This window comes from Lepidothrix coronata, unplaced genomic scaffold (assembly GCF_001604755.1).
Source record: "Lepidothrix coronata isolate B3197 unplaced genomic scaffold, Lepidothrix_coronata-1.0 Scaffold75, whole genome shotgun sequence".
Lineage (NCBI taxonomy): Eukaryota > Metazoa > Chordata > Aves > Passeriformes > Pipridae > Lepidothrix > Lepidothrix coronata.
Window position 1 is genome coordinate 6568883 of NW_016690255.1, and position 13817 is coordinate 6582699.

At 34.9% G+C, this 13817-nt stretch overlaps 1 protein-coding gene across 5 annotated transcripts in view; it reads right to left on the bottom strand.

Annotated features, from left to right (window-relative positions):
• Window positions 1–13817, bottom strand: part of GNAL (G protein subunit alpha L) — a 190221-nt gene that overhangs the window by 103435 nt on the left and 72969 nt on the right. For 3 of the 5 annotated variants that reach the window (XM_017819499.1, XM_017819498.1, XM_017819500.1), the window contains exons 2-4: window positions 13717–13789; window positions 12821–12875; window positions 12517–12636 (exon numbers count right to left, since the gene is read on the bottom strand). The exons of 1 other annotated variant lie outside the window; for it this stretch is intronic. In XM_017819499.1, the coding sequence (XP_017674988.1) occupies window positions 12517–12636; window positions 12821–12875; window positions 13717–13789 (248 nt within the window). Of the gene's footprint in view, window positions 1–12045; window positions 12067–12516; window positions 12637–12820; window positions 12876–13716; window positions 13790–13817 lie in introns of those variants that run through there. One more of the 5 variants, XM_017819503.1, reaches the window with a different exon arrangement.

The window sequence follows — 13817 nt, forward strand, 5'->3', positions numbered from 1 at the left end:
CCTGCACTACAAGCAGGTTTTTTGCATCCTGTATCCTCTTCCATTCCCTTCCCTAGAGATTTTCTGTTTATTCCTGAGAGGCTGCCAGAAGGGGATGACTGGTTGGCCTGTTGGAGACAACCAAGTTTGACAGACTTAAAGGTACAGATTACCAAGATCCTATAGCAACTTGTTCTTGATTTCTTGTACTTCTAAAAACCCCTCAAAGGTGGAACAGAATTGAACTATTTTCTATATTGAATTGAACTATGTACTAGTACAACTGAGAGAGAAAATATGATGAACAGAGGTAGAGCTTTAAAAATGAAAAAAAATGAATCAAAAAAATATTTTAACAGTAAAAAGATGCCTTCTCTAGTAGCCACTCCTTACTATTTTTGTTCCTTTAATCACAATCTACAATGCTTTTTCCCACAAACCACAAGTGCTGAATCATGTAAGACCTAAATTGACATAAAAATAACAAAATTCTGCTAGTTGCAGCGTTTCCCCAAGGGAGATCAAAAAGTTCAGACCATTTTCTCTTAGTGACACACAGCACTAGGAACTGCAAAGAAAAAAAAAAAGGTGGCATTTTGGTATTTTTAAACATTTTATTTCTCTAATGAGAAGGGTTCCAAACAATGGTCTTCTTTTCTGCTAAATCAGGCAAACTGTAATGAACGATTAAGGAACTATGAGCAGATTTGAAAGCACAAATGTCCTTTGTGGTACTGTAAACATTGCCTCTCCAAAATCAGGCTGAAGACCAATTTATTTTCCATTTTAAGAACAAAAATAAAGTGTGTTCTTCTGCACAGAAGAAAATATTAGTCATGGTAGATAATTTTAAAAATGCTTCTTCATAAGTCATACACGGCAGCATAGCAAATGAGAAGACATGTCATTACACATGAAAGAATAAAAAATTGAATGCAATGGATTTTTTGAACAGACTAGTCAAAATGTATGACAGGTCTGAAAATACCAGAGAAGAATAAGGATAATTATCATTAATAGTACCCTTTGGGCTCTGCTAGTGTTGGTACAGAGACCTTCACACATATTCCTCTTACCTGCAACTGTGTTCAAGTTCTCCTGGAATTATAAAATAATCTACTATAATTCTATAAAGATATCAACTCAGTGTCAAAAAAACCAAAAAACCATAAACCAAAACCACCCCCCCAATAAAAACCACTAGATAATAAAAAAGAAAACATAACACCTTGAATACAGTTTGTAGTTCTGGTTTGTCATTGCAAATAGGGTCTAGTAAAACTAGAAGATACATGGAAGAGCAACAATAATGAGCAAAGACTTGTAATAAGCTAAGTAGACTCTTTAGCACAAAGACAAATATCTGAAGGGATATGACGTGCAATGAGAGTGGCAATGTAGAAGAGATGAAATATTTCTAATAGAGAAAATAGGGAAGGCCAGTGGGCAGCAAGTTTGGAGGAAAAAACCCAACAAAGCAAACAAAACCCTCCAAATCAATCAAGTGGCACTTCCTCATACAATACATACTTAAACTGCAGAACTCACTGCCATAAATTAAAGCTCACACAGGTTGGGGGCGGGAGTGGAGGGAGGGAAATTCCTGGAAGAAAAATCCATGAAAATTATTAAATACAGAAATACCACTCCCAGTCAAAAAATACCTCAGCCATAAAACTGTAGAGACTAGGACAACCAATGTGGGAAATACTACTATGTGCTTGTCCCCTTCTTAAACTCTTTTTCCTGTTTCACAATCAGTCATGGTCAGAGATGAGATCTGATGCTAAATGAACCCATGATCTGAGCTGGTACAGTTTTCTTATGGTTTTATTAGGCTGTGCAAATCAATTTAAGGTAAATTATCCAAGAGTGTGCATGAAACCTTTCGTTCTGCACAGAAAGTTATGCTGGTGCAGCCTACTGTTCAGCAAGCCTTTTAAAGATATTATTATTAAAAAAAACCACAATATGAAAATGAATCACGGTGATTGAAAAGACCTACTGTTCACAGCTTAATAGCATCCACAGAACTGTCACTTATCTGAAAAAGATTTTGCTTATTTCAAGTTCTGTGCCAATCTTTAACCTACACAACTTTACCCACCCCCAAGAAAATCCATAAAAGTGCTCAACGACCTCCCAGATATAAAATTAACAGGGAAAAATGATTCGCTTGTTTTGTTTTTCAATTGAAAGTATTTGTGATTTTTATATTATTATCTGCATAACCGGAAGCTCAGCTGCATAAATGCTGTGCTGGTAGTACTAGCTGTGCATTTAAGTCCATATATATCCATCTGTTTAAGTCTTTGCAAGATTAGACCCTAGGGAATATAGCTGCTTTGGGTGACTTCTGTATTTACGGAATTTTATAGTTCTTGTCAGGCTTTCATTCATCAGTGAGAAGAATCAAACCCTACTCTGTAGAACTGAAGGCCAAGGATGAAATTTAATCCCTTATTTCTTCAAAATCCAGTGAAAATCTTCTGCTGTTTGAGTGGCTGGTTCTCAGAAATGTCAAGAGCCATCTTCCTCTACTGACATGATTTTTAGTCCATACAATTATTTTTTAACTATGATTTCTCATTTATGTATTCTCTGACTAATCAGACTTTTGGTCCATAATATACACTCTGCTGTTGGTTAGCATGTTAAGTTTGCTGTTCTTAAAATCTAGGGAGAAATGTAGCAGATAACAACAGTGATTAAAAATGCTAATTTTAGGGGTGGAAAAAGAAAAGCTCTACTGTTCAATGCTGTCCTAAATAAGTGAGTCTTTTCTTCCCAAAATGAAAAGCAACACTGACATCGTGAGATGGAAAGGTAAGGTAGAGGACACCTGCCTGCCTGAAGGAACATTCTCACTCAAATGTTTAAAGCTACAAATCCTGCCATGAAGCTTCACTCTTCTGTGATCCCTGCTGGAAACCTGATAATTAATGACATGGTTTCAGTAGTAAGTGGTGAGACCCGACCTCTTCCTTTAGCCAGTGGCAACACAGAAGTGACTGTATATGCATTGCATAGTTTTTTCATTCACATTTCTCCTCCGACCTTTTCTTCTTTGCCTGGAGTTGAGAACTCCTCAAGGCACACAGCCTGCACCAAAGCCACTCTGGAGCTGACTGGCAATGAGGTCCTGCTGCTATTTGTAGGTCTGCAGGCAAGGGGCAGTTAGTTGTCTGCACAGAGGGTAGCGAGGACATACTTTCCCCTATTTTAGTTAACCATTCTTTGCCTTTTCTTGTTTTCCTACTTGACAGTTCTTAAATTTGATATTATTTAGCTCCTATGAAAGAAAGTATGTGGGTGTATGTTAAGAAAAGAACGATCTGCACAGCTCTGTCACTTAACATCCTATGGAAGTGAGGGTGGACGTGATCAAAAAGCGTTCACCGAATTAAGAGAGATAAGAGGGCTTGCATATCTTTAGCCTATTTTATCTTGCTAAACAATTTCACAGTTCAAAACAGTGGGATAATTATTTGCATTAGAATATGTTTAAGTCCTACTGACAGCACTAAGAAAATTCAAATGGAATGAATTGGCAGAAGTGTCAGAAAACGTTTACTTTTAAAAGATTTAAAAGGCAATGTTCATCTCTAACGTTGACATAACAGAAAAAATTCCAATATTCTTCTTGCCTAAGGATAAGTATCCTTTCAAAACATCCAGCATAGGTTTTTAAAACAAATACTAGTAGATTAATTACAAGAGTACACTTTAAACCAACCAAAATTAAATCTACTGATTTAAAGCAAGAAACCATAATCTGCATGCTTCAAGTGATAGCTGGCATGCTTACAACCAGAGGTAGCTCTGTTCCAAGAAATTATTGCACGAGCTTCCAAAGTAAAAGGCAATATAAACTTGAAACTGTTTTTTACAAATTACATTCTCCTCCTGACTCCTTTTAAAGAGAAGGTCCTAAAACTTGAATTGAATCTCTTTAACTACAGAAAAACAAATTATGTGACATAGGTGACAGAACAAAACCATAAACATTTTATGGAAACCTTTAGCAGTTGACTGCAAATGTGCATTGTTCTTGCCTTTTATCTGCTTGAGAGTCCTATTTACATTTATTGTAAAGAGCTTCTTAGATACTCAGGGGAAAAAGATTGTTCATGATACTTTTTGGTTTCAACCTATTTACTTCATTGTATGAAAGCTATACATAGAGTCTTCTGTTCACATTGTTTAGCTTGCTCTCTATTCCTCAGCTCAGGTTGCTTGCTACCTTCTGCAAACTGAACGTCCTGCCTGTTGGTGCAGACTATGTTGACATTAAAAAAGATAATCCACTGTTGACAATAAGTACAAGCTATGGAGGTGATGAAAAAAACAAGCAAAGGTCTAATCTGGCAACGCTCAACACTGCTTCAGAAACGGAAGCTGTGATCTCATCAGGTGCTGAAGAGAGGGGATGCAGCGCTTCGCTGTTGTGCAGATGAACACTCACTTATTTGAAACTCTAAATAATGACACTCGTAGTATCTGAGTAGGTGATATCCTCTGTTCCATAGTCTCCACCGGCTTCAGTGACAAGACGCACACATGTGATGATTTATCCCCAATCTGCACATTTTTATCGTGGCCGCTGAAGTTAAAAAGAGAAAAAAGATTCTCCCTAGCTAGTGAACACGTTACTTTTACAGAGTAGTCAAAAATGGCAAAAGCAGCCATCAACCTGCTACCCTTATCTTAGGAGATTAAAAAAAATTAATTGATAATAAGGACAATCACGAAACATACTCTGATATGTTTACCTTTTCTTTGGCTGTGATGGAAATTCTGTTTTAATGTACTTTATAAATAATGGCAATTAATTAAAAATTTAAATACCCTTCTTCTGAAAACTGCCACTTGTAAAAGTCTGAAATGTCATCATCCTTGGACTAAAGGGATAGTGTGTCTTCATTAAGAATGTGGTTACTTTTTGCATGCATTTACATTGACTTTCATTATAATTCAGTTTGATTTACACATAAGGGAACAAACAAGTGAATTTCTTGCAAACATTTTAAAGTGCATGTCAAATCTTAATAAATTACCCACTACTTTGTAATTAAATCTTCTCCAGAGATTTCAACGCAACTCAGTCTAAGTGGTAAAAATTACAAGAATTTCTTTTCTGTTTTTTCCCTGAAGAAAGAGTGGGAATCAGGATCAGTTTGTGATTCTGGCCAGGCTGCTACACCTCTGCCAAGCACCAATGCTATTCCTTCAGCTGTCTTTCCGAACCTTACCACCTGGAATAGCGAAGGACTGCTGCCACCTCCACATTGCAGAATGACTTCCAGAAGATACCCTAACAGCAGCCACAGTTGTGAAGGAATTCAAAGCAGCAGCCCCCCAACAACCACAGTTTAAAATAAATCAGTGTCCTTCACAGACCTGTGGCCAGTACAAAGATGAGGATAGTACAGCCTTTAAACTATTGCTTCTGCCTTTCTTAAATTCAAAATTAGGGTGTACACTGAAAAGTACTGGATTTAAAAAGAAATATTCTAAAGCTCATAAATGATTCTCTAATACATTTTTGGTTCTGTGAGGAAAATCAGTCACTCCTACTTAAAATGATAATTCAAGTTATTATTCTTCCCGTTGCCATCAAATCAATATCCAAATTTAGATGTAAAAATATTTTTATCCTTGTAAAATGCAATAGAAGTATGTAAAGTTTTCAGCTAAAACTGTAGCAAAAAAAGGCAGAATGTGATATTTAGTATTAATAATTTGCAGTAGCTGACTGGATGCTGGACTGACTGTCATAAACCCTCAAATTAATTTGTATTCATAGGTACAAAACTTGAAAGTAATATCAGAAAATCTCAATAGTTTTGGAGACCGCAGAAATAACTTAAGTTTAAGTTAGTAGTAATAATAATAAATGATAATATCTTCCTGTTTTCGCAGTGATGACAATGTGATGATAATAAAGGCAGACTGGATGAAGTGTGAATACCACCTCACTATCTAAAAAATCAGATTCACAATATAAGATAGCAAACATTTAATTTGGTGTTACTATGATGATGCAATATTTAATGTAACACTGCACTTAATTCATAAGCAGCATTGTTCATAAGACTTTCTCAAGTAACTGTATTTTTGGGATGTAATTCATTATTTTGCACTGTAAGCTGTGAAAAAAACCAACCCTCTATAAAAGGTAAATTACATGTGAAAATGGTGAACTTTTCCCATATATTTCAAAGTTGAATCTGTTCTTAAAAATATTGAGATAGGAAGGCCTAGAAAAAAAATGCAGAATTTAATATCTTCTTATTTTAATTTTTTTTTCTGAATACAACTTCTATTTATTAACTTTAGATGATCTGTGATCATGTACAGGATTTCCTATGCCTCCCAATCTCCGTATTTCTACTGTTAATTGTTGGGGGCCTAAGTAGATCCCTGAGCTCCTTTCCTGGGATACAAATTTAATTATTTACTTATCATTGGTATAAACTGTTGTGGTTCAGTGAGTTTAGAACAAGGGGAGAAGGAAATATGTTGTTACACTTTTATTAAACAGAGCAGTGTTCTACTAGAGCGAAAACCTTACTTGACTTTATGCTTGATCATAAGGAATTCTTTCGTCTAAAGCAAACACCACCCCAAACACAAATGGTGTATTTTAAGCAAGAAATCCCGAGCCTCACAGAAGAGCTGTACTTTACAGAAAACACTCCAGTTTAAAGCTCCATGTGTTTTCACTAAAGTCAGAGTATTTATTAATGAATTCAAATAAAGGAATTAAAGACAGTCACGGTACAATTTCGTAATTTTACAGTTCCAGTATATATTATAAATTTGAGAAGTTGAAAGGTTTTAAGGTTTCTTGGTTTGCTTTTCTTTTTTTTTCCTTTTTTCCCTCCCAAATTGTCCTATATTTGCTTGTACTACGATCCCAGTTCTAGTTTTTATATTTTTGAACACAGTTAAAATAATGACTGATTATTTCTGAAAGCTCTACAGGATTGACTGATCTATCAACAGCAAACTTAATGCTTACAGAGAATAAGAACAAAATCACATGTAACACTGAAGTATTTTTTTGATCTTACGTATGAAATGCTTGTAACTTTTACTTCAACATCAACTAATCAGAATACTAGGGACTCAGTTTGTGATTTAATGAAATGCAGACATGCTTACACTACATCTGTATGCAAACAGGTATTTCATACAGAAGGAAAAGTATTCCTGGGAATCAGCAGAGTCTGCTCTTAACATGAAAAAAGCGCAACTTCAGTATCTGCTGTTAATTAACAGCGTACAGCAGGAAAACAACTGCCATCACAGCTACCACAACAAAAATTTCATCTGTTTCCTGATTGCTACTTCTTCCTAACATCCACTACTTTTCAGGATCAGTTCTCTTGACAATTTTAACCTTTTTACGAAGACTAAGGAGCCGCCAACAACTATAATAGTGAACGCATTTTCAGCTGTCCTTCTCTGACAGCCTTCTTCGTTAGTTCTTCAGGTGTTACTAATTCAGGGTAGAAATAATGTTGTTGGACCTACACAACTTAATCATGACCTGGCCTTTCTGATACTTTGTGTTTGTTTAAATAGGAAAAGATGTGTTTGTGTAAATATGAAAAACTACCGGTGTGCACCTTAGATTACAAAACCCCACAAATTACTTACTTAATTTTTAAAAGTCTAATTGATTTTAAAGAGTTCATATTGACTCATGCCATAGTAATGTTAAGTATTGCTGTCACAGGTAGTTATAAAAACTTGTGTTCATTCTGCCCAAAATGGTAAACAAAGCCCTAGAGTAAAAATATAGATAGAAAGAAAAATCAAGTGAAGCCATTTGAGTTGCAATGCTCACTGTATTCTCTCTTTTATTTTATGGCATTTTCATGTAAAACATTTTATATTTTCACACTCACAAGAAAGATGGAAATATTGTGAGTTATTTGAAAACCAAAAAACATGAGATGATGCTATTTTGTAACTCTTTTGGGATACATCAAGTACATATTAAAGGGACACTTAAAACAATTTGCAGACAAATTGGATACTAAAATCACAGCATTAACTTCACAACCCAAGCAATTTTAACCATATATGAACCATACTTATCGTTTTTTTAATATTTTATTTAATTATCCAGGATAAAGATTTTCTACAGCCCAACAATACACTTCACTTGATCAAGATTTTCAGCTGCTTCAAATACTAAGATACACACTGTGAAAACCACAGATCAACAGGCATCAACAAGAGTTTGAATTTGATACCAGCGCTCATAAAAAATTTGAAAAAAAACCCAAAACATGTAACTTCAAATTCTGACCCAAAGTATTGTTGTTTCTTTCTTGTGTCGTTATATTATGAATATGAAGTCCTAATTTTTAAGAAGAAAATGTGAAGGAAAATTGAAGTCCTCAAATTGAACTCAAACTGTAGTATCTCAAAATGTAAAGCAAAACACAGACCTGATTAATCTAAAGTACTGTCAATGCCCACATTAGCATTTCATTCTTAAGAGCTAAATTAAAGAGCTTGCCTGACCAATAAAATAGCTGTAAAATCCGCACTAGGGGCTATATCCACACAATTCACTGTTTTATGCAAGTTCAAGTTTTGCCTCTCTAAAACATTCTCTGCAAAGGAAAACAAATCTTGTGAAAACTCTCCCCATTCCCAAAGACCCGGGTGAAGTGTTTATATGTTCTCTCTTAAGCAGGTGATTCACGTTCCCCGGTAACTGGTTCATATGGCCCAACACTTGGCTGTACAGCCCAGTGGCAGGTAACCATTCCCTGCTTTTTTCCTACACACAACTCATCAGATGAGCTTGATCCAAGACACATGTTATGCAAAGCAACTTAATTGGGCTACATTTTTGGAGAAGACAAAGGGTAAAGGAATTATATACTGAGTAGCTTTGTGGTGCCCACAAAATTCAAATACTTCAACAGAAACAAATGAACTTGAGTAAAAACACCCTTACATAATACACCATGTTTTTCCACAGCCAGCATAATATGGCCTTAATATGTTCCCTCTGATTCACAAAGGACAAAACAAATCCCCATCAATAAAGGATTAAGACTGGAGCAGGTCAATTCCTGTTAACTTTAGCAAATATCAATCAACACTTTGCCAAAAATAATAAAAAAATCCTTTTTGATAGAGCACGTTTCAATTTCAGTGTTAAAGCCCTTCTGCTGTTTCTACACTGGACTATGGAGCTAATAATGCCCAAACTAGTCAGATAAAAATTTAACTTGATTCCTTTCACAACATAAAGGAAGAAAATACAGTGAACATTTGACTTATTTATATTTATTAACTTTGTAAAAACTCTAGCCCTTATGATTTATAGAACTGGACCCCATCAGTCACCCAAGAAATATTTTGTAAAAATTGTACAGTTTTTCATAAAAGTAATGAAAGACAACATAAAAATTATAAGAGAAATCAAGAAAGTTTTGTTCTATATCAAATAAATGAATCTTCAAGGTAGCATAACTAAACTAAACTAAAGAATAATTTTTAAAAAGTAAGTAAAACTATTGTAGGGGGCACTCCGCAGACTCTTAAAGTAATGTTAGAAGGCTGTAAAGAGAAAACTATTTGTCTTAAAATTTGTATCACTACTTAATAATGTGTTCTGCTTACATTTTGTAGAAAGCTAAGTAATGAAGAAAACAGACAAACAGAAACCCTAAATAACTATCAGAGTCTAAATGGGAAACCCCCATCTTTACTCAAAATTCTCAGAATTTCAGCCATAAATTGCAATTAAGAGTATGATTTCATCCATAGAAAAATCAGTATTTTCATACCCACCTATTTTAATTAGCAAGTAAACGTATATTAGTTAATTTGTATGTAGTTTAAGAATGTCTGTCCAAGCACATCTGTATGTCACAAATATATTTAAATTAGCACCCCATGAGTGTTGGTTCTATTGTGCCATCAGTGAAGTTTTTGCATTGCATCAGGGATCTCTCTTTGAAGACTCATGATAAGGTGCTGTCATTTTCCCACATTTGGCATGCAGTGTATCTGAAATGTATCTTCAGCTAACACACATTGACTTTTATGACATATATTACATGGCTAATATCATCCAAAAATAACACATCTGTAATTCATATTGCAACACTAAGTGCCTTTAACAGCTCATCACCATCCATATTGTTAAAAACCCTAAAACTGCCTCTTCCCTCATTCATAGAAAGAAGGGTAACCTTTGTCACATTTCAGAATATCCCAAAATTTACCCCAGAGTTGCCCATTTCTTCCTTTACAACTGTTTTTAAGTAAGGATGATTAGACCTTGAATGTCTACTGTTAAATACCGTGTTGGTTTTTGAGCTCAGAAGGCCTTCCTCCATACCTCAGCTATTAATTATGGAATCAGTAATGCTTAGCAAAGGATGCCTAACTGATTAATACCCAAGTATTTATTTTTATATTTCTCCTCACCCAAAAATACTAAATGGGTCAAAAGTTATTTCAGCTGGAAACCTAATTTTACTTTATCATTGACTTAAACTGGAGTAGAATCAAGCCCTGAAGCACAATAGCACTTTTTTTTTTTCAATCTGTCTTGCTCACAAATCTTCCTGGAGATAAATAACATACTAAACATAGAAAAATTAAAAAAAAAGCAAGCCAAACCAAAGAATCTAAAAAAGGCATACTTTACATTTTACAAATATTAAACCTATGAATTGAGCTGATAAGAAAGCAAGAGGGAAAATATAAAAGTGACACAGATATATATTTACTTCTAAACCAGCACCAGATTTCTTTTTTTGAACTTGTTACAACTTTTTAATTTTTTTAATTAGCAGTAGTAATTGACACTATTTCAAATAACATGATGGTATTTTCAGAAAACCTACTTAATTAAAAAACACTTATTAATATTTTTACTTTAAACCAAAATGGACTTTGAATCGAGATTTCAAATGAATTATTAATTGTTTCAAAGTCCACTGGGTCCTATTCTTTCCCCCTCCAAGAAGGCTAAATTTTCCTCTGTAAAAAAATATCGAACAGTGAGTCAAATTTGACCAGATATAGTCAGCTTCTGTGAAAAAGGAGAAAATTTGCAAACAATAAAAATAAAAAATATCTCCAGCCCTATGGAAAGTCCAGTTTAGCTCTCTTTTATCCCAGAAACTCAAAATAACAGATGCACTATAGAGAACTGCAAAGTATATATGCCACCATTTATTTTACTCAAGCATCTAAGGGTCAAAATTAAAGCAAAAAAAAAAAAATCCACATAAAATGAGCAACAAATGCCTCAGAACTTTAATACCTGCATAAGACAAATATTTCATGTCAAGCTCACATTCCATTTCTAAAAAGAGTTTCTCATTTTCACTAACTTGCATCCACCAATTGAGCAATTATGCAATATGTGGGTGTACCTTGCAGTAGTTTTCTTAACATCTGCATTCTGTGTTAAATTCTAGCTGTACAAGATGTCTGATAATTTTTCTTTATCTTGAACCTTCAAAGTGGTAGGTTTACCAGAGGCAAAATCACACATCAGAGAATATGAGTCATATAATAAAGAAACGACTCTTCCCCTTCTCCCCCTTCCACCCTGAAGCTATAATAACCTACAGACACTCTCTTGTAAATGCCTTCTCTGGTAATATTGATAGCATGTACAACTCACAATCATTTAGCCAATGAATGAAGATTTTTTTAAGTCCTTACTGTATCCATAACAAATTGCTTTCCGTATCATTTTAAGGCAAATTAAAAATTGTGCTACTGCAAAAATAAAATTCAGAATGTCTGTGCACTTGCTTTCATACAAAGCATAAAATATGAAACATTCTATGCATGCTCCTATAAATAATAACATAAAAAGATAAAAATAATTTAACATAAGATGCCTATGCAAGTTAATCTGAAAAGTATCTCTCATTTGTCTACAAAAGAGTAGCTTCCATACAGAAATCCTTAATTTTCAAATGATTCCATATCAAAAGAAGGCAACATTTACATACAAGCAAATCACTGCTCATGCCAACTACAGTACACGAGGAAGCAAACCAGCACCTTACTTGACCACTGCTTCTGCGAGCTTCCACTCTGAAGTGCAGTAAATTTGGGAAACAACACTGAGGCCACTCCAGCCTTTTATTTCCTTTTATATCCTTTTCTGTAGGTAGACAGTAACTCCTCAGGCTAACATCCTGCATCTAATTCCATGTAGGAAATCAGCTTTCAACAAAGTCTTATTTGATTTGTCAATATGTATGATTGCATCAGAAAATTTGCAGAGAACTAAATGCAGAAACAGCAGCATTTACAAACAGCAGCAAATAAATCCATAACAACAAAACCCTGCATCACTAAAACAGGTGCAACCACCACAGTCTTGTAAGAAAGTTAACCAGAGGTGATGCTGGCATAAGGTCTTCCCATGACCATCTTCCAAAAAGTAAAAAACCCCAACGTTTCAGTAAATCAAAGTGAAGCAACATGTTCCCCCTTGAAGCAGAATAAATGAGTGGTTTGTATTCTTACCTGTGTATAGTCAAAGTCAGAAAGAGGAGCTATACTCTTGATGTAGTCCATTCGAAATTGGTTTTCTGGGTTGGCCAATGGAACTGGGGGTATTAAAGTGCTCATTGCTGAAACTATAGTCTAGAATTGGATAAAACAAAAAAACAAACACATTAATCTGGATAAACGCGGGATACAGGATCAATAGAAGATAATCCAATCTGATCAGCAAAATGGGATTTCTCTCATCACAATCTTGGAGAGCACAATCCTTCTCATTCCAGCAAAACCAAGCATTTAAGAACAGTATAAAGTGTGTTCTTACCACAATCGCATCTTTAACATTTTTCCGAATATCCAGTATTTTCTGTTTCTTTTCTCTGCATTAAAACAGAAATATTAACACTTTGATTTTTTTCTTCCAAAGCAGTTCAGTCAGTTGCATTTAATTTTTTTCACTGATCGCTTGTTTATCTGCTCTTCAATCATTAAAACATACTAACAGAAAAAAAAAAGCAAGACAAATATATTTTCCCCTTATCCCTTTTCTTGCACAATATGAAGAGCAATGCACATTCATCCCTGATACATTTTTTTTAAATCAGACAATCATGGACACATCTGCAAAGCCTCCCCTGATGGAACTGGAAGTCATTCTGTCATTTCTACAACATGCTGTAAACATGCTTGCAATTAACAACACGTAGTTGAAGGCAAACAGATATCTAAAATTAATGCTGTGGATTAATAATGATTTCTGGCAAAGAGTTCTTCAGAGAGAAAATGATGTAGCCTCACAAAACAGGATGATTTCTAACAAATATGCAAAATTAGTTTCAGTTTTACGCTAACCTCAACACCGGAAAACCAGCACACACTGTCATCCTGAATATGACTTGACATGTATTTTTATATTACAGACAGATGCAATATTTGGTTATTTGCTTCTATGTAAAAAGTAGTCGCCATGTTGTTGCTACACAGGGGCCTGTCAAGCGCTGCAGTAGCAACAGTGTAAAATACAGTAAAGGGGCCAGAAGGAGAAAATGCAAACATACAATAGCAACAATTTCCTTATTCTCACTCGCCTCCCTCCCTCAAAACGCAGTGTCAAGCCATCAAAACACAGGGGACGAGAGGAGAAATTTCCTAGCCTCCTGTGTGTTAACCTGTTTCCAACATTTAAGGAAAAATAAGTCACAAAGTGTCAATAATTCTTACTCTGAATTAAATCCATTGACATGTAGGATTCGCATTTGTTTCACAATAGTGCTTTTTCCTGACTCACCAGCCCCTAAAAGAGAAAGAAGGGAGAACATTGT